The sequence below is a fragment of the Parus major genome, chromosome 26 (assembly GCF_001522545.3).
Source record: "Parus major isolate Abel chromosome 26, Parus_major1.1, whole genome shotgun sequence".
In the NCBI taxonomy this organism is placed as follows: domain Eukaryota; kingdom Metazoa; phylum Chordata; class Aves; order Passeriformes; family Paridae; genus Parus; species Parus major.
Genome location: NC_031795.1, coordinates 3107107 through 3133043, shown reverse-complemented (window position 1 = coordinate 3133043; position 25937 = coordinate 3107107). Strand labels below are relative to the sequence as shown.

Below are 25937 nucleotides of genomic sequence, written 5' to 3'. Positions count from 1 at the left end.
CTGGTGCTGGGGGCATTGCAGAGAGGTGACACCAGGAGGATGTGAACTGGGTGAACACTGGTGAACACAGTGGCCATCACTGGTGGGGAGGGTATGAGGGGCAGCTGGAGAGACACAGGAAGCCAGGAAAGGGATGGAAGCTCAAAGAAGTGCACACCTGAGCAGCATCTGTTGGGCTACTTAAAGGCAGGGTGTAATTATACTTTAAAAAATGACCTGGCCAAGAGGATAAGTGTTGTGGGATCTATCTAGCTGTGCCTTCTGATCTCCACAGAAAGCAGACAGGCCATTTGCTTTCCCTTCCCCTGGCAGGGCCAAAACTCTCCTGCAGAGCTGGGGTTTGCTGTGGTTTTCACCCCGAGTCCCATCCTGGCAGTCCCAAACCACAAAGTGGACTCTTGGCAAGGGATGTGTGAGGGTTCAGCAATCCCTGTGTGTGCTGGGACTCTTTGGAGATGGTACAACAAACTTAAATGAAATAACCTTGTGGATCCTCTTGGGATCCCCTGCTGATGGATCTGTGATCATGGTGGGGTCAGTGGCTGCTCTCAGCCAGCAGCTGCAGATAAAACACCTTTCCCTTGACTGCCTAGGTGTGATGGATCTCACTCAGCTCAGAACTCCAGTAGCAAAGGTTCCTCTGTGTGTCCCTCTATGTGTTGGTGTTTGGTACATGGTAGGATTATCTGTCTTCATAGCTGCACAGTTCTCTTCCCTGTCCAGTGCTGGGTGGCTGCTCCCAGTGCAGAAGTTGGCTGCTGCTGGATCCAGGGGATGGCACACTCATTTACTCATTCCTCTCAAATTTAAAAGCTCAAATAATTTCACAAGTATTTCCTGCAAACCCCAGCTGATTTCCATTATGCTGCTTATCTCCTTTCCTAGGGAGTTGACCCTGGCACCTGTGCCAGCCCTGAGTTTAAATCCATTCATCCCAGCCCTGAGAACTCCAAGCTAATACATCAACCTAGCAGGAAAGTTGAATTATTTAGAATCTTTACTTCTGTGGTGTTCCTTGCCTTCAGCTTCTGGTGTTGGGGGAGCAAAACCTTCAGACAGAACACAAGTGAGGAACAAGTAGTTAATTTGGTTCTAGTGGTGTTTTTGATGTTCTTGGATGAATTATTAAAACTGCTGTGAACACTGAAGCTGGGCAGAGCAGGGGCTCAGGACAGCAAGCTCTGAGTGTTGGGTTGCCCAGTCCTTTGCACAACTATTGCTTTATTGGCTGCCCCTTTCAGTCTCTAACAGAGAATATTACAACCTAAGAACGTTACTTTCCTGGAATTAAACAGTTTCTATGAAAGGATTAGTCTCTCTTAGGGCCTTACTGTGCTCAGTATTTTGAGGTCCAAAGAATGCCAGGTAATGGTTTGCAAATCGCCGGGTGGGTTATGAGGTTAATTAAGTTTTAGTAGCCCAAACTAGGAAATTTCAGTCCTTTGATATTAAAACACGTGTTTTCTGTGCAGGATTTTGCATTGCATTGCTCCCTGCTCAGAGAGCTGCAGGGTGTTCCGGCGTGCCAGGATGGTCCCTTTGCTCTGGGGTCCCCAGGTATCTTTTGGGGGCAAACCAGGAGTTTTGCAGAAGAAGTGTGTTCAGTGTGCAGAGATTGCGTGGCTACGGAACAGGGCAGCGTCCTAAAAGAGCCCTCTAATTACTAAGGAAGATCCTCATCCTGTAGATACTTAGAGGAGGGTTAAGAACAGTCTAACAAGCAGTGTGTCCTGTCACTGCATCAGAGACCTGTGAGAGCTGTGTCTGCAGGCACCGGGGTGCTTGCTGCTGTTCTTCACTGGAGAACCAGAGTTCAAAGTGCCCTGTCTGCCCCGGGTGTGGGACAGGGTTGTGAGAGACACAAACTGGGGGTGCCAGGCTTGCTGATGCTCTGTAGCCTGTACTGCAGCCAGGTCTGGTTTCAGGAATTTTTGATTCCCTGGGTATTTTCAACTGGCTCCTGAGTTAATCTATGCCCCATGTCACAAGGGCCTTTACCCCCAGGTAGGGAAATGATTCATGAGCACATTGTGTGTAAAGGGAGTTTGAAAAGTGCTCTGTAAATATATTTGGTTATTTAATTAGATGTTAATATAGGAAGGCAGAAACATGTGCTGTTTCCAAAAATAATAATTCTGTTATTTTCAGAACTCCAGGAACTGGGGATTAAGGGATTAGCTGTGCTCTGGCCACGTGGCAGCTGCCTCAGTGGACAGGCTGCAGCTGGAGTGGGCAGCAGGGAGGGGGTGAGAGTCCTGCTCCTCTCAGGGTCTGCTGACCAACAGCTGGGAGAGGCTCAGGGGACCCACAGCTCCTGCAGGTGACAACGCAAGCCACGCATGTCTCGCAGGCTGTGCTGCGGAAGGGAAAGGTGCTCTGGAACCTCCTCTTTGCTCCTGGGAGTTCCAGCTCTGCATCTGGGACAAAGCTGATCCTGATGAAGCACTGGCTTTGCTTGAGGGTGGGTATCACTGGCACAAGTCAGCAGGATTATTGGGACATGGATGTGACGTGACGTTGGAGCGCCCTCGTCCGTGCACGTGTTCCTGGGAAGGGACCAAGGTCTACACAGATCTTGGATTGTGTAATCTTCTCTCTTGGCTGAGGGAAGAAAGGGGTGATAAAAGATGGATTTAGGTAGCTTAGCTTTCCAAAACACTGGAGTTCTCTTCCCACATCTGCATACTGGACCACATCTCTGTGTCTGCAGAAATTCTGCTACTCCCTTCAAGTTGCCTACAGTAGCCACATTGTGTTTATGGACAAGGCAGGGAGCAGGCTTTCCCTGTTATTTTGCTGCTCTTGAGCACAAACCCCACTTTCCATGACAGCAGCTTCTTTCCCTCACTCTCTGCATTGGCAGCAAGTGACCTTCATGGCCAGCACCACTGCCTTGGGGCAGTCGGACTGGGACACTCAGCTGCTGCTTTTCATATAGAGCTGGAATTGGGCAGCAGCCTGTGCAGGCAGCTGGGATTAGGAACAGCTCAAGTGGAGATAGTGCTTCCAATCCTCCTTCTCTGCTCCACAGCCCGCTGGGATTCCTTCATCAGAGGGAAAAGTTTTATTTGTGCGGTGGGTGAATACAACCGAGGCGAAGCAGCTGGCAGTGGCTGTACTGTCCTTGACTTAGCAAAAATACAGCTCTGTAAGTAGGGTAAAACCCTCAGCAGCATTGCCTGCCAAATGTGAACAGCTCCAGTGAACCAGGAATGCCCACCCCACCACCCAGGAGGTGCTTCCCACGTGGAGGAACGTGGCCCCGTAGCGTGCGCTGAGTTCCAGGAGCCTCATTGCCTCATCCCTCACCAGAGGAGGGGAATGAAAGGTCAGATCACAAAACTGCAGCAGTGAGTGAGAAGTGTCATCCAGAAAAGTGCACAATAGATGAACTTAATTGTCCTTGGCAGGCAATGAGCTGGGGAGCTGGGAGGGCAGGAAAAATGTCACTGGAGTATGGACCAAGAGGGAGTCTGCTGCTCCTGAAGTATGGCCCCATCATGTCTGCTGTGCTCACCAGTGCATCTGCCACAGATGCCCCTTTTGGGAAGTCCATAGGAAATGGATTTTGGGATGCCCAGTGCATTCCTGGTCCCTGCAGCCAACAGGGATTAACCCAGGGAAACAGCAGACTGGACTTTGCCCATCTGGAGAGGACAAGAATGTGGCCATTGTAATGAGAAGGAGTTGTAATAATTGATGGTGGAATTCCTCCACAGCAGTGAGGAAGGAAATGTCATTTACCTGTTCCCTCACACAGTGTTTTGTGATCCCACAGATCCCATAAATGTGTCTGAGATGCTTGCAAAAGCTTTCCCCTTCCCCCAGAGGGCAGGATCTTGCTGCTGCCCCGGCAGCTTCCTCTGGGCTGACATCTGAGAAGGGCAAGCCCCGCATGCTCTGGCAGTTGTACCAGTGTTCTGGAGTTGAACTTTTTATTTAGTTCAAAGATATTTTGAATCACAAATGAGCAGGTAAAATAGAACATAAACCGATTTTTATGGCTTTTTTTTGTTGTTGTTCAAGCCTGGATTCCCATGGGGTGTGTGGAAAGCAGCTAATGCTGATTCAATGAGACAGCGTCAGAAAAGGAAATCTGTTCTCTGCATGTAGTGCCCTGGGCTCCTCTGGGCATTTTATTTATTTTTTTATAATTGGGGAGAAGTGGTAGAAAAATGATGGTGGTGGAAGAATGGGGTGTCTGCAAATAGTTGAGAGCACTGACATTAATTTTATTAAATGCAATTAATTTGATTAAATGCAATTCAAGGCCATGTTAGCTTGCAGTGTTGTTAGCTAATGGAACAGCCTTTACTCCCCCTTCTCCTCTCTGTGTGTGCAGGCAAAAACAGGATAAATGTGGAGTTGAGGTCTTGACTCAGGTTGGCTCACCTTGGCTGGGGGTGTGAGCTGAGCTCAGCTCCTCTTGTGCCTTCCCAGGCCAAGAACAGCCTGATCCACGTGTGACTGGATGTGAAAAAAGCCAGGTCTCCTTTGCTCTTGGGTTTCTGGGATTTGGGTGTGGCCTGACATCTGCACGATCCTCATTCTCACATGGTACCTGCCCTGCTGGAGCACTGGCATCTCCTGTGTCCTCAGTCACTCAGCTCTGCCTGATCCAGTTCTGAATGGCCCAGCTTGGTGTACAGCTGCTGGTCCCCTGGGCAGCAGCCAGGCTTTGGAAATGCTCTGGGAATGTGTCTGCCCTAGAGCTTTTTTTCTATTTTCATACAGAACTTGTCCTTTTATAGTAGCCATTTGGGGAAAACTGCACCAATACGTTCTGGTATCAGTTTAGACCCAGGAATGCTCTTTGAGGAACAGGGGCCCACCAGAGACCCCTGACAGGGTTTTACTGCATCTGCTCTTTTTGAAACACAGCAAGAACCACAGTGGGTGCAGGGATTTTTGTGCAGACTCAGGTGAGCCCTGTGTAGCTCAGGCCTGGGCTGTGTCACCCTGGAACTGGTGCAAGCTCTCTTCAGCTGGGCAGAAGCTCTGAGTGGCTGTTTCTGGATTTGGTCACTGCTGCCAGCCCCCAGGAACACATGCCAGTGTCCCCAGACTGACTGTGCAGCACTAAATGAGCCCCTAAGAGTGGACTTGGACCCTGGGGTCAGGGTCTTTGCCAACCACCTGAGTGGGAATTGCTTCATTCAATTAAATTAATTTTGTTTGACATCTCCTCAGTGGGGTCTGGCTGGTCCTTGGGTGGTTCCCAAGGACTGTGCTTTATCCACCATGGTAGGGGTGTTTGTGTTGTCTCTGGAAGGGAATGGTGAGAGCAGAGGCATGCAGGAGTCTGGGGTTGAAGGAAGTTTGAGAATCTTGGGAAGTGTGTCAGAGCTGTGCCAAAGTTCCCCAGGTAATAGGAATGGACTCCAGGGGGCACAGAGAGGATGGAGTGGATTTTGAGGAGCAAAGTGGGTGGATCAGAACTGGCAATTTAGAGGATACTTATATTTGATTCATTAGTAGCTCCAGGCCTCATAAACATTACAAAAGCCATTAAAGTTGCAGTTAATTTTTTTTTTCTCTCAATAAAATTGCCTGAACTTGACAACCATGACCGATTCCCTCCACTGCCATTGTCACGCTGCCAGTCTGCATGGGGAAGAAAATTAAACAAAAATAAAGTGGCTGTGTGCTAATCTCAGATTTATTGTGGGGTTTTGTGTATGAGCCCCTTTCCCCATCGATGCTTTGTGAAGAGCTGGGACTTCATCATTGTGCCCATGGCCAAAGACATCCTTTCCCCTGCTTTCCACTCAAGTACCCCAGACTGCAGATGCTGTTAAGGGAAGGCACCAAACCCCACAGATCACAAGGCCAATTACAAACACAGATTTGTGTGACCAAATGGGTCCCCCTGCTCTGAGATCTGGATGTGCAGGGCCCAACTGTGAGATGGACATGTCTCCATCTCCCACATGCTGGCTGCCAAAAGCAGAGCAATAGCACTGACAGCAGAATCTACGACAAGATGCAAATCGTCTCGACTGCACTGAGGGGAAAAAAAAAAGAGCTTTGTGTGCACTTTGTATGCACAGAGAGCCTTCAGCTGTCTCTCTGCTTGGGATGTCTGCAGGAGCCTTTGGAGTCTGGGAATGCTATGTTTGGGTTTTGCATCTGTTGCTTTTGATAGCAGACACGTCCTGCTCCGTTCTCCCTGTGGTTGCTCATGCAGGGTGTGCTCACAGCAGCCTTGGCATCGGGGTCCATCCGCTGCCAGCCCAGCCGCGCGTCCTGCACGGAACACTCGGTGCCTCAGGCCCTTCCTTAGCTGGAACGAAAGCATGGACAGATGCCAAGCTCTGGGGAAGAAGCAGCATCTGAAAATTGGGTAGTTAAGTGCCTGCAGAGTGTCCTGCTGGAGGAAGAATCTGGCAGATTTTGGCAGCGCTACCTTTGGTTCAGTCACTTCGGGGTCACCTCGGTAGCAGGAGGGCATGCTGCCTTCTGCCTCTGACTGGTTTTTTTTTCCTTTAATGAGAAACCTGGAGCCTCACGGGCTGTTTAACTATAGTTCAGGCAGTGAGGCGTGACCAAAGCCAGCCCTTTTTCCAAGAACTCGTGTCTCTGCAGGCGGGTCAGCTGCACCGGCATCGCGCAGGGCTCCCAGTGAGGACACTGGTCACTGGCAGATCCTTCCCCTCCCTTGGTGTGCTGTGGAGGGCAGAGACAGGGCTCAGGAGTGTCCCTTATGGTGCTGTGTATTTATGTCTCTCCATGGAAGGGGCTCACTTTGGCTTGGAGGAAGCTGAAGGCCATGGTGGGGGATGAAGGCCCCTCTGACTGCCTGTGGCAGCCATTCTGTGCCAGATGGGACCTGGGGCTGGGCTCAGCCTACCCAGGTTCAGGTGTCTGACTGGGCTGATGGTTCAGCTCTTCAAATAACCAAAGTTGTTCTGCCTGGAGCAGAGTTCTGCCCCAGGTAATGCCTTTCCTCCCCTGTGTCCCTTCCCTGGCTGAGCCCAGGCAAGAGCTGCTTCCTGACAGAGCACAGGGTGAGATGTTGGGATGAAGGAGCTGTTGGGTGTCCCTCACTGCCCCAAAATGTGGGTGACAGTGAGAGATCTGACCTGGGCCAGCCCTGAGCATCCCTCGCTCTGCTCAGCCCCGCAGAGCTGGGGCACCCAGGAGGAACGTGCAAGGTAAAAGCACTTGTCACAAGGAATAAAATCGGAAACACATCTTGGGAAAGTCTTTTTGATTCTAATGGGCATCTCTGAGGCTGCTGCTGGAAGCTCCTGGAGGACTAGGCTGATGGCAGAGCACATCCCAGAGCCCTGCTCTTCCCACTGAGCCCATCCTCAGAGGACCTGGGATGGGGCTGGTGGGAGCTGGGGCTGCTCTGTGCCCTCAGGGGGGCACTGGGAAATGCCATCTGCTGACCTGTGGCCAGCACCAAAGGGAGCTTTTGGGTAAAACCAAAAAAAAGCAACAGTGGCCCATGCAGAGCAGCTCTGCCCCTTGGCTCTTGTCTGAGGTTGAGTGCAGACAGGTTTAAAGTCTGGCTCCTCTGTGTGGCTGGCAAAGGTTAAAAGATCTCAAGTGTCTTTGTATTTAATTCTCTCTTTTAGTGGCAGATTATTGTTTTTCATGGGAGCTGAAATCTGGATGGGTTTGAAGGACATTCCTCCTGCACCAGGGGCTGGAATGATTTGTTCAGAGCTGCTACGCTTTGTCTATCCTTGTTAAGTACCCAGGGAATACAGACTGCCACCTAGGGAATTTAATGTGACACATAAAAATAAGGAGTGCAGGAGAAAGCTGTAGGCTTCACTGTGTTTAACCACCTTGTATCCTTGCTACAGAGCAAGCAATTTTCTTCGAATTTGAGATGCCAAAGGTGGGAGAACACCTACTGCCCTGCCTTAGGGCTGGCACTGGTGCCCTGTGGGAGAGTGAGAGCCACCAGCTCCATGCTGCTCATATAGGATAGCAGCCATGCCAGAGGGGATCAGCACTAAAAAAGGCTCAACACTGGAAAGTGAGCATGAGTGAAAATGTGAATAGGATCAGCAAGCTTGTTTTTGATACATAAAAATTACACATCACCATTGTCACAGCTCATTTGGCTGCTGACTGTTCCTGTTGTGCAGGTGGCACAAAGGGAAGGCTGCCTGTGAGCTCTGCCCTTGCCAGCATCTTCCCTGTACTACCCCAGCTTCCGCCCTGGCTCTCTGCAGGGGGATGGAGCCACGGAGCACCAAGATGGGCAGATCAAAGGAGCAGAGCAAGGCATTGGGAACTGCAGGTTGTTCAGGTACCTGAGGTGTGACCTGCTGTGGGCACTTGAGTCCCTCCCTGTTCCTCCCCCACACAGGGCAGGAATACTTTGCTTTCCAAAGCTGTGAGAGAAATCCCATCACTTGCTCTGGCCCTCTTGGTCCATTTCAAAAAGCCCTTTCGAGGCCATCTCTCTCTGGGAGATGAATTCCTCACACACATGCTGCGTTCCTGCCAGGTGAGGTGTCTGTCAGGGGAGTTAATCCCCATTAATCCCTTCCCTCCTCCCTGAAGCACACAATCTCCTGCTGTTACAGGAATGCACGTTAAATGTGGCTCTTTGGCTTAAAATTCATGAACACGAAAGGGGAGGGGATGTTTCCATCTTTCTGGTGGGATGCTGCTGCCCACCAGCCAGAGGTCACTGCCCTGGCAGCAGCAGCTCCTTGTGTTAATTGCTGGGAGTTTGTTCCCAGTCCAAGAGAGTTGCTGCTTGTGCAGCAAATGGGCAGCCTGGAGCTTTCAGCAACAACCTGCCTCTTACTCACTGATTTTGTGCAGTGGAGGGGTGCACAAAACAGTTCATGTGATGTGGTTCCATCCTCTCAGCTCATGGTGTGCAGTGTCACCACTCACGTGAGCCCCTGGTGCCCTTGGCCTCACTCCCAGGGTGTGGGGCAGATGGTTTTGGCCATGGTCTGGTGTCCACAGGGACTCTGGGGCAGTGGCATTAGCTCTTCCCAGCACAATGGCCCTGACTGGCACAGTCTGTGAACTGGCCTTTGGGAAAAAACAGCTTTAACCCCCCACTCTGTGGGCTGCAGAGCCATTTAGTCCCAGCTTTTCTTTTGTTTAAACAACTCTCAGACAGACAAATAAATGTCTTTGTGCCGTGGCTGTCAGCTCAGGCTCTGTTCTCTTGTCCCTTCCCAGCTCTCCAGGAATGAAGTGTGTGAGATCTGACCCACCAAGGGAGGGGGAGGCAGAGGAGCTTTGTCAGGGGCATTGAGGGCTCTGCCTCCTGCCACTTGCTGCTCATTTGCCACTGCTGTTTGCTAAATGACTAGTGTGGGCTGCAGAGCAGCTCTCCCATGTGGCAGAGAGATATCTGGGCATCTCTTATCTCTGGTGTTAATTCCCTGTTTCCCTGGGAAGAGCAGCTCCTGGGTGGAGAGCCATGTGCCACCCTGCTCTGCTGTCACCACACCCCATGGAAGTGGCAGAGCAGCGGGAGCAAGGACATGCTCGGGAGGTGGCTGCTCTGGGGCAGCATTTAAAGCAGGTAGCACTCAGCAAAGTGCTGAAATCCCACCAAAGTGTTAATGGGAAGGGGTAGGAAACCCTTCCTGCCCTTTATGGAGGCTGCCTGGCAATTTTACCTGCCCTCACCTTCCCTGCGGCCGGCCTTAATTGGGTTTCTCTTATAAAATCAAATGTGGAACAGTGGAGTGCTGTCGGCACACACCTGCTGGGACTCTCTGGGGAGCAGAGGGAGGCAGGGCCAGGGGGGGCTCCAGGCTGAAGCTGAAGCCTTCAGTTACACAGCAGAGTGGCTCTGACAGGCGTCGGGAGAACATGTCCTGCTGAGCTCTGCCAAGGTAGGAGGCCAGGGAAGTAGGTTGTGACAGAGGCTTTTAAAGGCTGGTAGAGTCCCTGTGCTTCTGCTCTGCAGGGGGAAGGGGGCATAAAATGGGTTTTAACAACACAGTGGGGGTGACTGGAGCATCTCTGGCCCTGCCTGGGGCCAGAGGAGACACCTGACCTGCCCCTGCTGCCAGGGAAAGCAGTGCAGGTTTCCCGGTGGCCATGGAAGTTGAGCAGAACCCAGAGGCCTTGCTTGGGCATGGAGGGGGTTGGGTTTGCCTGGGCACTGTTACAGGATGTTTAAAGCCTCTGTGTGTCTAATTTCAAGGGAGGTGGCTGTAAGCCATGCCCCGGGCTAAAGGCTGGAAGCAGCTCCCAGAGCAGGGAGGGGAGGGCAGTGCTCCGAGTGCTGCAGCTCTGCTCGTGTCAGCCCTCTCTGTGCCCAAGGTCGGTACATGGGGCAGAGCTCCCAGCCTTGGAAGCCCTCCTTATCCTTCTGCTCTTCCTCCTCCTGCTCCTAGGATGTGCTGGAGGTGAAGTCAGGAGGATGCCATAACTGTGTGATGTCCATTCACGCACCTGTGTGCCTCCTGTTGTCCCCTGCTCCCATGTCACTCCCTGCTGTCCCCACAGGGCTGTAATGTCATGGAAGACCAGGACCTTCGGGATATTGGGATCGGTGACCCTCAGCACCGCCGGAAGCTGCTCCAGGCTGCTCGCTCCCTCCCCAAGGTCAGCACGAGCCAAGGATGGGGCATTGCCAAGCATGGCTGTGAACACAGGGGAGACAAAAGACCCGGCATTTCTGGCTATGGAGGAATCTCTGGGGCTGTGGGAAGGGTTTGGGAATAGCAGGGAGGAGGGGGAGGATTGTACTGGTCTTCTAGGCTATGTGGATGGTGGTAGCTCCATGCTGGGACTGTTCCTCTTGCCAGTCTTGATCCCAAGCACATTCTCTTTTGTACAGTGCTTTTCTTACTGGCTAATGGAGATGGTGATGGCCTGTAAACTGATTTTTCTTGACCCCCTATCCCTTGGGATCCCAGCTCCTGCAGCTTTTAACACCTTTCTTGTGTTTTCACAGTTGAAACCCCTGGGCTGTGATGGGAATAGCCAGCCATCAGTTCCTGCATGGCTCGACTCCCTGGGGCTGCAGGATTACATCCAGTCCTTCCTCTCGAGTGGCTACAGCTCTATTGACACTGTGAAAAACCTCTGGGAGCTTGAGATAGTAAATGTGAGTGTTGCCTCTCTCCTGCCAGGGCAGCAAGATCCTGCCCTGTTCCCTGGGGCTGGGACTTGCTCCAAGTCTCTCCGAGTAGCTCTGTGCCCATGGTGACCGTGATCTCTCCCTGCAGGTGCTGAAAGTGAACCTGCTGGGCCATCGGAAGAGGATCATCGCCTCGCTGGCAGACAGACCCTACGAGGAGCCACCAGCCAAGCCACCACGATTCTCACAGCTGAGAGTGAGTCCCTGCTCGTGGTTCCCTGCCTGGCTCGTGTGTCAGTGCTGGGAGAAATCTTGCCATGGCCAGTAGTGCCCATTCAGCTGCTCACATCATCCTCTCCAGCCACCCAGGCAGAAAATACTTGTGCAGGGGCAGCCTTGCAGTGAGTGGGGAAGGATAATTCCAGCCCTTGCAGGTCAGCTTCTGGATGCTGACCCCATGGGAAAGGTCAGGCTGCCCCTTGGGATCAGGTGCCTGCACTGGAGGGTGCCACTCCCACCTCTGCCCTGCACAGAAGGGAGCTCTGAGCCCACTTTCTTGCCCTTGTTTCCTGGTCAGAGATGTGGGAGCTTTCAGCAGGCAGGAGCGACACAGCCCAGCTAGAGAGGGGCTGCAGCTGGGACTTGGTGTTTGATTGCACCCTTGGGATCCAGAGCCCTCTCCTTGGCCCGGCTGGGCTGCTGAGAGCTCCCGCTCTCGCTGCCAAATAACACTCGACAAGATGTGGATTTTTGCTGCAGGAGTGGCAGCATTTGGATGTCAGGTCCTTGTTATGGGGCTTGGCTGAGAGGAAAGCATCACATTCCCCGTTCTTCCTGGAAACTGGCTTTGGAGAGCTGAGTTTGGCAAAAGCTGCTGGGCTCAGAGCGACCCTGTGACCTCAGGAATGGGGTAGTATGTTGTGCTGCCTCCTCCAAGAGATTGCTAATCAGCTTCCTGGAGCAGGAATTGGAGTAATTAGAGTTTACCCATCCTAAACATCTGGTCCTTGCCCTGCTGCAGAGCTCTGCCTTCTTGGATTCCCAAGGCTTTCCAACCCAAACAGCCTTAGCTGAAGCGAGTTGGGCTGCTGTGCTCTGCTTGCTGACATGGGATGTTTTAGGAACTAGATTCAATTGTGAGAACAGAGAGTTCACATTGGTGCTGGGAGGGTGCCCAGTACAAACCCGCTGCTCAACACCTCGGAGCGCAGGAAGGACCAACCCAAGGATCTGCACCGTGAGCTGGGTGAGACTGAAGGTGGCAGGGAGAGAGGGCTGCTTTGGTGTGGCTCAGCTGACTGAGATGCTGCCCAGGGAGGCTGGGTGGGAGAACAGGCCATTTGCAGCATTTTCTTGCGCTGCAGCTGATGTGCTTCAGTGCTGGCTGCAGCACGGGGGGCAGGCAGACGTCAATGGCAAATCAAGCAAGTGGCTTGAATGGGACTAACGCGGCTGCAGCTGTGCTGAGGTTCTGGCTGTGCCTGCAGGCCCTGGGCGCGCTCTGGTGGCGGCTCCTGGGGCTCTTCTGCTGGGGTGACTGATCATCATCACCCTCGGGTGCTTAGCTTAGTGCTTATGGGGAACCCACCCCTCTGGGATCACCTTGCCCCCAGCCCAACGTGTCCCCTGCCCTCCTTGGATGAGCTTGTGGAGGCAGAGGCATGCTGAGCACAAAGGACTGAGTACATGGCTGAAACCATCCTGGAGCAAATCAGGCATCTCATGCAGAGGGTAAAGGGTGGGATTGGCACTGAGGCAGGAGCCCCCAGAGCAGGAGTTGACCCCATTAGTCCACTCAGTGCACCTTTTGTCGGGCGATGCGGAGGGAGTGATGGGGAGCACAGCAAAGCCCAAGCTCACTTGGTGGTGTCTGCTCCTTCCAGTGCCAGGACTTGATGTCCCAGGCGTCGTCGCCCCTGAGCCAGAACGACTCCTGCACAGGCAGATCTGCCGATCTCCTGCTGCCCTCCGGGGACACTTCCAAGAGGCCACACGATCGTGGCACTGAGCTTGCTCCCTACTCCAGAGCTGAGCGCTACAAAGCACAGGTGAGTGGGTGCTTTTTTGTGTCCTAGGGGCCCTCTGCACAGGCTCCCCCATCTCTGGAGCCAAGGAGAAGGGACGATAGTGCAGGGAGGGAGCTGGTCAGGCTCAGCTTCCCTCAGACCATAGAGCCAGCAGCTCCTTTGTGCCTCAGTTTCACCCTAAAAACGGATGCCTCACACTTGTATCAGCACTGGCACCTCAACCCCATGTGCTGCCTCCACCCAGCTCCTGGGGGTCTTGGCCATTGCTAGCCTCAGTCCCTTCAGCTCAAAGAGCCCCCCGGAGAGCTGTTCCAACCCACGTTGAACCTCTTTCGGCTTCACATCTGTGTTTCTTCCCATGCAGGAGGACCGTCGGGAGTCCAGGCTAACCCTGCGCCCCCCGAGCCTGGCAGCCCCATATGCCCCCGTTCAAAACTGGCAGCACCAGCCCGAGAAGCTCATCTTTGAGTCCTGCGGGTATGAGGCCAATGTAAGTGGCTTTTGGTTTGTGGGCGGTGAGGATGAGGAGGCTCTGAGGGTCAGGGCGATGTCATTGCCTTGGGATTGGCAGGATTTAACATCTCTCCCTCCTTCACACAGTACTTGGGCTCCATGTTGATCAAAGACCTCCGGGGGACAGAGTCTACACAGGACGCCTGTGCCAAGATGAGGGTATGGAGACTCTGGGGCCAGGGGCGTCACCTGTAGCCTGTGGTGGATGATGTGGGTTGGGGAGGGGAGAACTCGATGGTTCCCCAAACCCTGTAGGGGCCCAGATCACCAAATAGGCCGTGCCACTGTCTGGTGAACTGCCCCGTCCCAGCATTGTTCCCAGTACCCAGAAGGTCTGTGGGAGAGTGGGTGTTTTCACTGGGGAGGTGGTGGCTGGGTTCTCTTCGGGTCCCTGTCTCTTCCCCTCTGCTTCCGCCAGTAGCTAACTTTCCTCCTCCTGGTCCCAGATCCCCAGAACTTCCTGCAGGGGCCTGGGGGTCTCTGGGGTGGTGTAGGCTGGGGCAAGGCAGGGGTGAAGAGGGAGCATCCATTCACAGTTGGTCACTTGAATATTCTCATTTCTGAAGAAATCCACGGAGCACATGAAGAAGATCCCAACCATAATCCTGTCCATCACGTATAAAGGGGTGAAGTTCATTGATGCCTCCAACAAGGTGAGCTGCAGATGCCTCAGAGTCAGTGTCTGGAGGGACACAGCCTGCAATCCCACCTGCCTGAGAAGCTGCAAGTCACTTCTTGTGGCTCCAGAAGCCACAACTGGTCCTGGGGAGCTTCTAGGGCTGGGGAAGAACACCAAGGTGGTGATAATCACCTGAGTGCCAAAGGCTTGGCAGTATGGCTGCTTGTAGACCATGTTCCCATTTATTCCTGCCATGGGAGGGAACTGGAACTGGTCTGGCTGGGAGACTCCCCTTCCCTGTCCCCAGGACACCCTCCACAGCTGCTGTTTGCCAGGTGTATTTGCCATCCCCAGAAGAGTGATGGGTGCTTGTGGTTGACCCTGGCAGAACGTCATTGCTGAGCACGAGATCCGGAACATCTCCTGTGCTGCTCAGGACCCTGAGGACCTCTGCACATTTGCCTACATCACCAAGGACCTGCAGACCAGCCATCACTACTGCCATGTCTTCAGCACTGTAGATGTGGTGAGTGCAGTCATGTCACATCTCCCAGTCCTTCTCAGCCCATTTGTTTCATCCCTCAGCTTTATTGGTTAGTCACAGACTGCTCCTTTCCAGGGTTCTTTCAGCCATTTTTACCAAAAAGTGGTCTTGGTTCCAAATGCCTGTCCTTTGGACCTCTGTGGACAAAAAGAATATTTGTCTGGCTTCATTACTGCCATCTCCAGCGTTGAATAAAGCAGGGCAAGAGCTTTCCCTCCTGGGGAAATGTGCCGTGCACAAGCCCCTAATATGTTCTAAATTATGTTGAGCATAATGGGCTGATTTAACAACCTTTTAACTCAGAGAGGGTAGAAATGTGATTAGCTTTTATACTTGGGCAGAACCAAAATTGCACAAGACTTTTGAGCTATTTTTCTTTATGCTGCTGAACTGCAGTGGTGGTGGGGCTTTACAGGTGGGCAGGGGGCCCTGGGGGAGGCAGCGTGGTCCCGGCTCCCCCACAACAGGAGGTCAGTGGCTTTTAGGGACACAGCAGGACATGACCTGCTGACAAGTCGCCCTGCTACCAGTTCTGCCAAGGTCTGTGAGGCCAGAGCAGCTTTTGAGCACAAGGGGGACTGTACACAGGGTGATCTGACAGCTTTGTGTTCCCTCTGTTCTCTCAAAGAACCTGACGTACGAGATCATCCTCACGTTGGGGCAGGCATTCGAGGTCGCCTACCAGCTCGCCCTGCAAGCCCAGAGAGCAAAGCCTCTGGGTGCTGGAGCAGGAGAAATGATTGAAACAAAATCTTCCAAACCGGTGCCTAAACCACGAGCAGGCATGAGGAAATCTGTGGTATGTGGGTGCGGGCAGGAGCAACCTGCTGGGCTGAGCTGGGGGTTCTTGTGGGCACCGCACCCCTGCGCCTCCCCTGGGTGGTGGGAGGAGCCCAGATGTGGTCCAGGTGCCTGTCTTGCTGCTGGTACTGCAGGTCTGGGCCTGTGTCAGTTCTGCTGTGGGGCTGGGGCTTCTCCTGGTAGCAGGAGGGCAGGCAGAGGTGGAAATAGCCCTGGTGGGATGGGACTTTAGTGCCCTGCTGGGTCCAGCACAAGCTTCCATGTGCAAACCCTGCAGAGGTGCAGTGAGATATGTAGGTGAGCTGCAGTATGGGATTCCCCATAGCCAAAACCAGCCAAGACACAGCTGCTGAGGAGCTGCTGAGGAGCAGGGACTGCTGCACAAGCCACTGCCTTCCTTTAATGTCTCCTTTTGTCTGTGTTCTGCTTGCTCCCCCCGCTCAGGTGCTGCTCCCTCCCGACACCCGCTGTTGTTACTGTCACACCTGTACAACACACCGCCCCTCCTACCTGCCGCTGCAGTCTGTTAGTCCTGGAGCGAAGGTCTTTACCCTTCTTCCTGCCATCCTCCCTTCCGAACTGACCCGGGCTGCCTTCCCACTTCCTTTATCTCCTGCTGTGCCCCCGTGTCCTGCCTTGCTGTTGTTGTTCCCCCTGCTTGTTGTGGTCCACGCCGGGGGTTCGGATGAACCCCGGGGACCTGCCGCTCCCACCCACCCCACTGATGCAATGTGGCAGCTCTCAGCGAACCCCGCTGCTCCTGCTGGGGTGGTAACTTCCCCCTGGCACCCTGATTTAGCAGGACAAGAGGAAAGAGTCGTGTTTGGTCAGGAGGGTAAATCACGTGGGAGCTCACCTGCCAGGAACTGTCTCCCTCTGTCCCATTTCTGTAGCGCTCCATTTTTCATGCTTGTTTGAGATGAGTGAAGCTGTCCCTAATGGTGACAGGGACTCACAGCCTAATGCAGGGAGTCATCTTGGGGTGCTGGGTTGAGACTGACGTGGCCAGACATGTTTTAGCTGTGAAGGACTCAAATGCCTCCCCAGCAAGAGCTGCTTCCTTGCACACATGCATATTTTTGGGACGGGCAATAGGCAGGGAGGCGCTCCATGCTTTGAGTCCCCATTCATTCTGTCCCAAAAGCACGGGTGTCCTAAGATGCCCTGTCTCTCCTTATTTTCTAGCTGGATCCCCCTGAAGTGGACCAAGACTCCCAGTCTCATGCCAGTGTCTCCTGGGTCGTGGACCCCAAGCAGGACTCCAAGCGGACCCTCAGCACTAAGTATGAGACCACTATCTTCTAAAGCAAACGCCCGTGTCCGCCCCATCTAACCGTGCCTTTGCGATCTGATCTGTCTGCTCTTCTAAACTCCCTCTTCCTCCAGCTGCTCGCCCTGAGCCCTCATAGGCACCGTGTCCAAGGCAGCAGCACTTATGAAACTGTAGACTTAAAGGCTTTTGTACCTGATCGCTGCTGAACACTGTGAATCTCCTTCCTCAGAAACGAGGGTAACGCGCTGTAGCTGCCCGTGAGGCGGGAGGAGCAGAGAGGGCAGGCTGCCGGCCGGAGATGTGCATCCAGGAAAGCCGCCCACCGTTTTCACGTCTTCTCCCCTCACTCTGGCACTGTGAATCCCTGGGGCAATGTGATACTCCCCAGGCCTTTTTTTTGTATCTCACCTTGTCCTTGGACTGATGGAGACCTCTTGTCTCTATGGTGCACACGCTCCCTCCTCCTAGATCCTCCTCTTCCCGACTGAGCCACGGCTGTGTACTGTTCAGTGAACTCACCTCTCCTTCCCTGCCAGTCGAACCGACACTAACCACTGTGATGCTCTCTGCAGATAACACACGGGCACTTCCATTTCCTCACGGCCACTCTGGCCCACAGTTTCCCTCCTCAAAACCCAGCACAGAACTTGCTCTGGGTGGTGGGGGAGCGTTGATTTGGGCCAGGTGTGATCGTTCCCACTGTGAGCTTTTCCCCTCGGAGATGAGGGGCAGGTTGGTTGCATGCATTTCAGTCCCTTGTAGGTTTTTTTTTCCCCTCATAGTCCTTGTGTTTACACTCACCAGACTTCTCATGAGGGCTAGGTGTAGTTCTCACATGGCCGCCTTTGGTAGGTTAAGCTTCCAAAGGCACATGTTGTTGTTAGCCCCAGGCTGGGGAGGGAAGGTGTCAGTTGGACACCACAAGCAGCATCAGCAGGGAGAGGTCAGAGAGCAGCCCTGGGTTATTTGCCCCTGGTGTTAGGCCCAGCAGCTTGTCTGAGTTTGGCTTTGGAACTGCTGCTTCAGAGCTTCCATTCCCCCTCACCTGTGGTGAAATCTGATGTTTCGGTCCTTATTTAGCTCTTTCTCAGGAATGAGTTGGATCTCCCAAGTCATTTGCAACTTAATGGCAAACTGACCTCAGACTGAGGGCTCATCTAGTGGGAGCCCAGTGAGAGGACTAAAAGTGTTATCTTAAAGCAAAAAAAACACAAAGGAAAGCTCAGTCTAGTACAGACATTTCATATGCCACAGAGTCCACACTGCCCAGGGCCTGCAGTCCCACTCTGCCACCCTAGCCCTTGTGGATAGCAGAACATTACTATGCTGAGGTGCTCCAGGAGATTGGGTTTGGGTTCCATCAGCACTTTTCCAAGCTGTAAGAGTGCCCTGAAAGTTTCTGTGCCCCTCTAAGAGAAACTCAATCCCTGCCATGGGTGGCAGAGCAGTTTCTACGTGTGGATGTTCATCACGCAGCTGCCACACGTCCACCCAGTATCAGAGGCTCTGAGCTCTTCACTTCCCCCTGCTCTCAGCTGGGAAGGGCAGGTCCCTCCGTGCCCCCTAAATCCAGGTCACGAGAGCATGTGCCTTTCTAAGGGTGACCAAACCCAGCGGGGTCACAGGCAGCCCTTCCCAAACCGCGCCGCTGCTGCTGCTCTGTGTCCGTAGCCCTGACGATTTTTGTGTCCCATCTGTGAGCCGTTCTCCTCGCCTTTCCCAGCACGTGTTTTTTGTATGCCTCGGAAATTCATTCCATTATCTTCCTTTCTGTTTGCCTCTGCGAAGCTGAGCTCCGGGCAGCCGTCTCCTACCACGGGATGTAGTAGCGGGGCAGAGACCTGGGACGCGGTGGCCTCCTGACATGAAGATCATCTCCCTCTGGCACGGGTGGCTGCCTCGGAGTGGGTGCGTGGCTGCTCGGTGAGGGCTCCCAGAGCAGCCCTCTGGGGGAAGGGACCCAGCCTCCGCCGAGGAAAGCCGCTCCCTCCGTTCCTAGCGAAGGAAAACTCGCCACTTGGAGGCCGAGAGCGATGTTGCCTTTTCTAGTTTGAGACAAAACGTCTTTCGACCCGTTTCTTTTTTAACGAAGTGACACAGAGCAAATCCGGTTCATGGTTTTAAGGTAGCGCTGCAGCTTTTTGGTGAGGAAAAAAAACCCCACCAAAATTTTTATTTACTGAGAATCCCGCAGTCTGGCGAGGAGCATGATAGTCTTAGCAGGGGCGTGGTGTGCGCATTTCTGACGGTACTTACTCTGCTTCAGCTCTGGGTGAACAGGAGAGAACTCCAAATTCTCAGAGATCGCTTCTTCCCACGTGAGAACCTGGTGAGATAAGTCTGCATCCTGTTCTCCAAGCCACTCCAAGCTTTTGTAGCAAATGGAAGTAAATTGAGGAAAAGAATCTGCAAAGGATTTTTCACCCCAGAGCAGCTGTGGCCAATACCCCCGATGGTACAAAGCTTCCTTATCCCCCCAGCTGTCATGTTGCAATACTTGACATTTCTATGGCAAGGACCCCGTTTCTTCCCGTTTCCGCACTGAATTCCTGGGGACAACTCCCTGCTCCAGCCTCTGTGCACCTGTCTTGTTTTTAAATGCAGTTATGCCCTGAAAGGTTGGGGTTTTTTTAACTATATTCAATTGTGATTTAGCACTTTTTTGATACTAGCTCATTATTTAATTAGAGCAACCGTTTCAGAAGATGAACAAATAAGGAGTTAAATTTTGGGCATTACACCGAAACAGTCCATCCCCAAGGACAAACCACATCAGCCTGAGGGTGGCTTGGCCCTGTCTGAGCCCAGTGTCCCCAAAGGCAATCACCTCAGAGGTGCTGTGTGCTTGCTTTTATTCTGAATTACAGTGTTTCACAGTGGTTTGGGCTGTGACTGACGTGTTTTCAGACTGTTCCCCTCTGGGGAGAATGTTAAAATGGTTGTGATTTGAATTCTTCAGATGCAAAGTGTAGCGCAGTGCATCCATCGTGATCTCGTCAGGCCCTGTCAGGGCTGTGGGACCTGCTGCCACATGGGAATGTTGTGCCCGAGTAATTCCTGTTTAACTCCAGTTGCTGCTGTATGTCAGGATTTCCTTTAGTCTCTCTCATCAGTGAGGCTGGGAGAGAAGTGAACCATAATCCCAAGGGCACAGACCTGTAAAGGATTGGGAAGGGGGAGTGGAGATTTTGGGTTAAGCCGATAAATTTAGGAAACCTAACATTCCTTGTTATGCACATGTTGCAATTCATACTGGTGTAAGTGTAAATATTTGGTGTGTTGGCAACAAGTCTTCGGTGAGATTGCAAATTGAAACTCTGCTTGGGAGGAGGGACACCTTTCCTTTCTGACACACGAGCTTTTTTGGAGGTTGGCTTGGAGGTGACATGGTGATGAAGACTCCAGTCTTCAGGCACTGGGCTCGGTGACCCTGGTGGTCTATTCCAGCCCCACGTGTAAACCTATGGTTGTCTTTAGTGATCCATTCTTTAGCCAGATACTCCCTTTCCCACCTCTCAGACAGGGCAGTTGTTTTGGCAGTTCAGTGTGGTGTGGTCTCTCTCGGGACTCGGTGCTGGAGACAGACCCTGGGCTGTGCCAGTCTCCAAGCCACCCTCACCCACCCACTGTGCAGTGTTGGGGCTCTTCCTCCCTGCAGGGTTTTGTGCTATCTGGAGGAAAGTGCCCCAGATTTCTGGTGCTGAACATAACATTGCATCCAACTGCATCTGCTGTATTACCTGCCTGGGAGGAGCTGGGGCTGCCCTGGGCCTTGTTCCTCTCTTTAAAGACAGATTGTGTTTCGCAGACTTTGGTTTGTGGGCTGAGCCCTCACTCACAGCCAGCAATGGAGTTGCCAAGTTTTGTCTTTCTTTTTATAGGAGGGGATGATTTTTTTTTTTTTCAAATTGAAGATGCTTTATCCTTTTTTTATTTTGTGTTTACAAAGGAAAAAAAAAAACAGCGTTAATCTTAGCTGTTGAACTGACTTAAACTTGCTTTGGGGTTGTTCTTTTTAGACGAAATTATGCAACTTTTTTGGTGTACACACCTGTTCCCCCTCCCAGGGAGAAGATGCAGCACCTTCCAGGCTGTACCTGTAGTGAAGTCTGTACCTTTAGGAGGCTGCTGAGACACAGAGCAGATGCCAAAAAGCCCCAAGCACGTCCCATTCTGTGTGCAGCTGAGGTGGAGCCAATGCTTTAATGCTCCTTCCATCCACCTCAGAAGCTTCCAGCAGCAGCATTTCCCCGGCTCTGCTCCGATCCGTGTTTTGGAGCCGGCACAGCGTTCACAACGCTGTCGTGTTGCAAAGGTCTCCCTTTTAGATCTCACATTGGTATTACCTGAATTTTTTTTTCCCAAAAGAAAAGTATCTGTTCTGTTCTCGCTAAGTCAACCCAGCTCAGTCATTTTTCTTACCCACAGAAGAATAACCTGGGATTCCCTGACAGGGCAGAGACAGTCAAATTCAGTTTGCAATGTGGACATTTTTGCTAATTGTGATGTATGGCAGTGGGGCTGATTTGTAATACAAATGTTATTTAATCTGTCTGTATTTTGATACTTGAATTTCCTTTTATTTCCTGTATATACAGTTGTTAATCTGTTCAAATTTGTCTGAATTTTAAACATCTTGTGGTACCAAACATAACCAATCTGTGCAACAAGATAGACTGACCTCACTACAACAAGGCGAGATTGTAAATATTCCTGGGCTTCCAGCAGTCGTTTTGTTGTTTTCAAAATTGTACAACTTAGAACAGACCGAATTAATAAACAACCTTAGACACACGTGTGTGCTGTTGTGTGTGGCCCCAGTGTTGTGCCACTGGGGGTCTGTGTCAAAGCAGGGCAGTTCTCATCCTGCAGACACTGGCTGGGGGGGGTTGGGAGATTTGGTTGAAGCTGTTTGTTCTGCAGTCAGTCATAATGACACAAACATTGAATATTATTATTATTTTGAGACTAATTTATGTGTAAAATCACATCCAGATGTTCTGTTAAAAACAGCACCAGGGTCTGCAGCCATTGTGGGTGTGTTCTACACATGATGGGGGTTTATGAAAGCTTATTTTTACCCCCACTAATGTACATCTATAAGCACTGTGTCCCTGGGGGCTGTCATGTATTTGGGATAGCCACTGAAATCCCTTTTTGCAGCATGGCAGTGAGTGGTTCCTGTGACACCAGTACCCACCAGCAGCCAGAACATTTACCCAGCAAAGACCTGGGGCTTGCCAGGAACTAGGACATTTCAGTATGTAAAATTAGTGCAAGAAATCCAGACATTTAAATACAGGTTAAAGTTCAGATTTTCATGTCAAGTAAAATCTAACTGATGTGAAATGCTAAATACACTGGGGATTGCTAAATTTATACCGTATGTTCCATTTCTAATAAGGCAAGTCAGGTTTTCAGGCTGACATGAAATACACTGAGCTGGTTTAATGGTTTGAAACATCATGAGGTTTTATCCTTCACAGCCAGAGCCCTGGCTGGGACTGACACCTCAGCAAGGTTACAGGCCCTGGGCAGATTGCAGAATGAACACCATGAGTTAAAAAGGCTTGATCTGTACTGCAGTTCAGTGAGCTCCACAGCCCCTTGCCTTCCCCACCAAATAGTGACAGGTTTTTGAGGAAAAAAGACTACTGCTTTTTCTAGTTGAGAGGTTTATTCAGATCCTGATGTGCAAAGGGTCACCTCCTGCTGGCCTTGGTGGAGTTGTTGGATGGACTTTTACTAGGTGAGGCAGGATCTGAGAAACTGGAAGAGAATGGATTCCATCCCTGCCTGGTATGTGGAGAATGTGATCAGAAATAATCCAGCTTGCAGCTGGGAGAAGTACCTTCCTGAGAATTCCCAAACTCTTGTCTGTTGTAGATCGCACTTCCAAACCCATACCCAACTTCCAGCAGCTCCTCCTGAATGGAACCAAGGCGCTTTGGGAAATCTTTTTGAGAATATTGTCCATCAAGGAAAATTAAAAGACTGAAGAGGGAATGATTCCACCGCCCTGTAGGGAGGAAGAGTATGGAAACAAAAAAAAATTGGTCAATCAACTGAAATTTTCTGTGAGAGAAGCTTCCTCAGGCAGCCAGGAGCAGATTCGGGACAGCCCAGTTACAGGAGGATGCTGTGGGAACCAGGAACGCTCTGGAGGGATGCCAGATAAACCAGCATCCAGCACAGGAACGCAGGTGATGCTGTGTGGCACCTGAGAGCACTCCAGGATCAGGTGTACTCACCTTGCTTTCTCTTTGTCACGATCCGCAAGGTGGGATTCATGATGTGGTTCTTTGAGTTGGTCTTAGAGTACAAAAGATTATCAGCAAACCAAGGACTTAAACAGCAAAACACACTTTATTGAGTGCTCATCAGCACTAATATGCAATAGAGGGAAAAGAGGAGAAAGCAAAGCATAAGGAAAAGAGAGTAAGGGGATTATAGCTACCAACATCCAAGTCCACTCAGCCGTCCAATGATGCAAAGTCTTGTTGGGGAGATCTCAAAGGAAGGTAAATTTGACTATAATTTTATAGTCTTTTGCAAAGCAAGGGGCACAGGGTCAAAACCAGAGGAGAGTGATGATGAATTCATCATTTCATTGTGATGAATCAATTCATTGTGATGAATTCCATTGCACAGGGGGGCAGGTGTAGGGTGCAGAGCAAACCACATCTTGCAAGTCTTTGCTCACCAGCAGGAATGAGGGCAATGTGTCATGGAAACCCATTGCACAGGGTACCATGCACAAGCCTCTGCTCACCAGCAGGAACCAGGGCAGTGTACCGTGCAACCACCTGCAAACAATCACTTAGCAAACATCCACCTCAGCTAGGCCTGAACCCCTAAACCAAGTGCCTTGTGATATTCAGGGTCTCAGTCTCTGTCCTTGAGACGGTTGTGAGACAGATGGGAGAATCTTTGGACTGTCTCTTACATTGTCATCCAATTTCTTTCATGCAGGGAAAAGCCACGTCAGTGACTTGTGGTGTGGAGAATTTGGCCAGATCCTTCTACAGAAGGTGCAGAGGCAGTACAGCTGTTTATTTGTGTTTATTCGTGTGTCTTTGTGAAAAAAAGCTGAATATATTCAATGTGAAGGTATTCAAGCCCTTCTCCTACCTCAAGGAATAATTCCTTTTGCCCAGGCTCCCAGCAGGGCAGATCCATGGATCCTTGGTTTACCAGGAGGTGAGACCTGGCTCTGCTGTGCTTCTCTGACTGCGGGGTAGGGGCTGCTGCCAAGGGGCTGCTGCTGCTCAGCCTCTCTGGGGTGATCCAGGGAAATAAACACACACACCAAATGTTTGCAGGACCAGCCTGGTCATGCTCAGCCAACAAGAAGCAGGTTTGGGGCACTGCAGGTTGAGGGGATTTGTGTGTGGGGGAGAAAGAGCAGGGAACTGCTTACCCTGACACAGCACTTGTGTCCCAGCACATGGTTAGGCTCCAGGGACTGGTATCCACAGAATGTTATACTCGATAGAGGATTTCAGCCTTCAAGAAAGAACTTTAATGAAGTCTGGGGAAGGAGACAGGCAGCTATGGAGAAGTCTTTGCAGGCTAGGGAAAAAAGATGTCTACATCAAATGCAGCTTTTCCTTTTTAAATAGGACTCCTAACTGCATTCCCTGATTCCTCACAGGATCTCAGAATCCTTCAAACTTGTGAGAACTCCCAGTTCCTCCTGAGAAGGCTCTCAGCTCTTTTCTGCATGCAGGAGCAGAGGCTCACTGTGTGATATGTGCCAGTGGCAGGCCTTGAGGGAGGGATCCATGAGGCCTCTCGCTGTTAGAGACATTTCTCTCATCTGTTACTGAACTGGTGACGAAAGCATCAGTTTTGGAATACCAGGGTCCGTTTAGTGCTTTAGTAGCTTCTGTAGAAGGACCAGTTCTCTCCCTTTCTCCTTGACTTCACAGGCAGCTTATTCAAGAGTTCCTGGCATTTCTTCACATTCATCCTGGACACTGCGATCTTGAAGTGAGTGCAGTGGCTCTGGATGGTGACATTCAACAAGTCCAAAACCCCAAAAATCTTGGGATGAGACAGTGAATTGAAAGCTCTACACTGCAATAAATGCTGTGAAGTGGGGCTATTTTGGAATGCTGAGAAAGTTAAATGCAGCACTTACCCTGTCTTAGCTGAGGGGTAAAAAGAGCACAGCACTTTTCAGAGAAACACTCCCCACCCTCATGAAGAGCAACAGAATGTTTTAATAGTGCTTGTTTCTGCAGCGAGAGTGTCAGTCTTAAACAGCTCTTCAGCTGAGACACCAACACCTCCGAGAAGAGCTCCTCTGCAGAGTCTGCTTTGTTCATCTCACAATCACAGCTTACACAGCTAGAGCCTTTAAATCTTTCCATATTAGTGACTCATACCTGACACTCATCAGATTTAAGAACTTCTTAGTAAATCATGAAGCAATGAATAAATAAAACAGGCTCCAACTTTTTTTGCTTATTCCAGGAGCTATCCTATATTCTTGGTACTTCTACATCAGACCCAAACCCGCCTCCATCCCTATTTGTGCTACAAGACAGAGAAAAATAGATAGATAGATAGATAGATAGATAGATAGATACATACATACATACATACATACATACATACATACATAATTTTTTAAAATAGAGATAGAGAGAGAGAGAGAGAGAGAGAGAGAGATAGATAGATAGACAGATAGATAGATAGATAGATAGATAGATAGATAGACAGACACAGACCTGTAAGGAAGAAGCTGAGCCCTGGCAGTCCAAAGTCACTCTAAGGATAATTTCATGCACAATGTTCAGTGCAGAAATGTCACCAGTGATTGTCCGTAGCTGGTTCCAGGAGAGAACTGCTGCAGGGAAGCAGAAAAGCAGGATAAAAGTAAAAGAAGGAACGCGAACCACAGCCTCTTGAGGAAAAGGGAGTTTAAAGCATTTACTGAGCAGCTTTTGAGTGAAAACGTGCAGGTTTGTTTACAAATCACGTTGCCGAGTGAGGGTGTGAGGGGACCAGCCTCCCTCTCGTCGCCGCGATCCCCGGCGCGGGGCTGACCCCTAGTGCTGGCCTGGAGCACATAGAATAAACACCGGCATTGAGAGAGTTAACACCGGCACTGAATGAGTTAACACCGG

General features: G+C 51.3%; 1 protein-coding gene across 10 annotated transcripts in view; it reads left to right on the top strand.

The window, feature by feature from the left end:
* ANKS1A (ankyrin repeat and sterile alpha motif domain containing 1A) overlaps positions 1-21597 on the top strand; it is a 76651-nt gene extending 55054 nt beyond the window's left edge. For 7 of the 10 annotated variants that reach the window (XM_033519908.1, XM_033519906.1, XM_015650686.2 and 4 more), the window contains 10 exons: positions 10450-10548; positions 10901-11053; positions 11175-11282; positions 12910-13074; positions 13418-13543; positions 13654-13725; positions 14133-14219; positions 14574-14711; positions 15358-15528; positions 16716-21597. In XM_033519908.1, coding sequence (XP_033375799.1) covers positions 10450-10548; positions 10901-11053; positions 11175-11282; positions 12910-13074; positions 13418-13543; positions 13654-13725; positions 14133-14219; positions 14574-14711; positions 15358-15528; positions 16716-16835 — 1239 coding nt within the window. In that variant the 3' untranslated portion in view covers positions 16836-21597. Of the gene's footprint in view, positions 1-10449; positions 10549-10900; positions 11054-11174; positions 11283-12909; positions 13075-13417; positions 13544-13653; positions 13726-14132; positions 14220-14573; positions 14712-15357; positions 15529-15974; positions 16074-16715 lie in introns of all 10 variants that reach the window. The other 3 variants (XM_033519913.1, XM_033519912.1, XM_033519907.1) reach the window with 2 other exon arrangements.
* The last annotated feature ends 4340 nt before the right edge of the window (positions 21598-25937 follow it).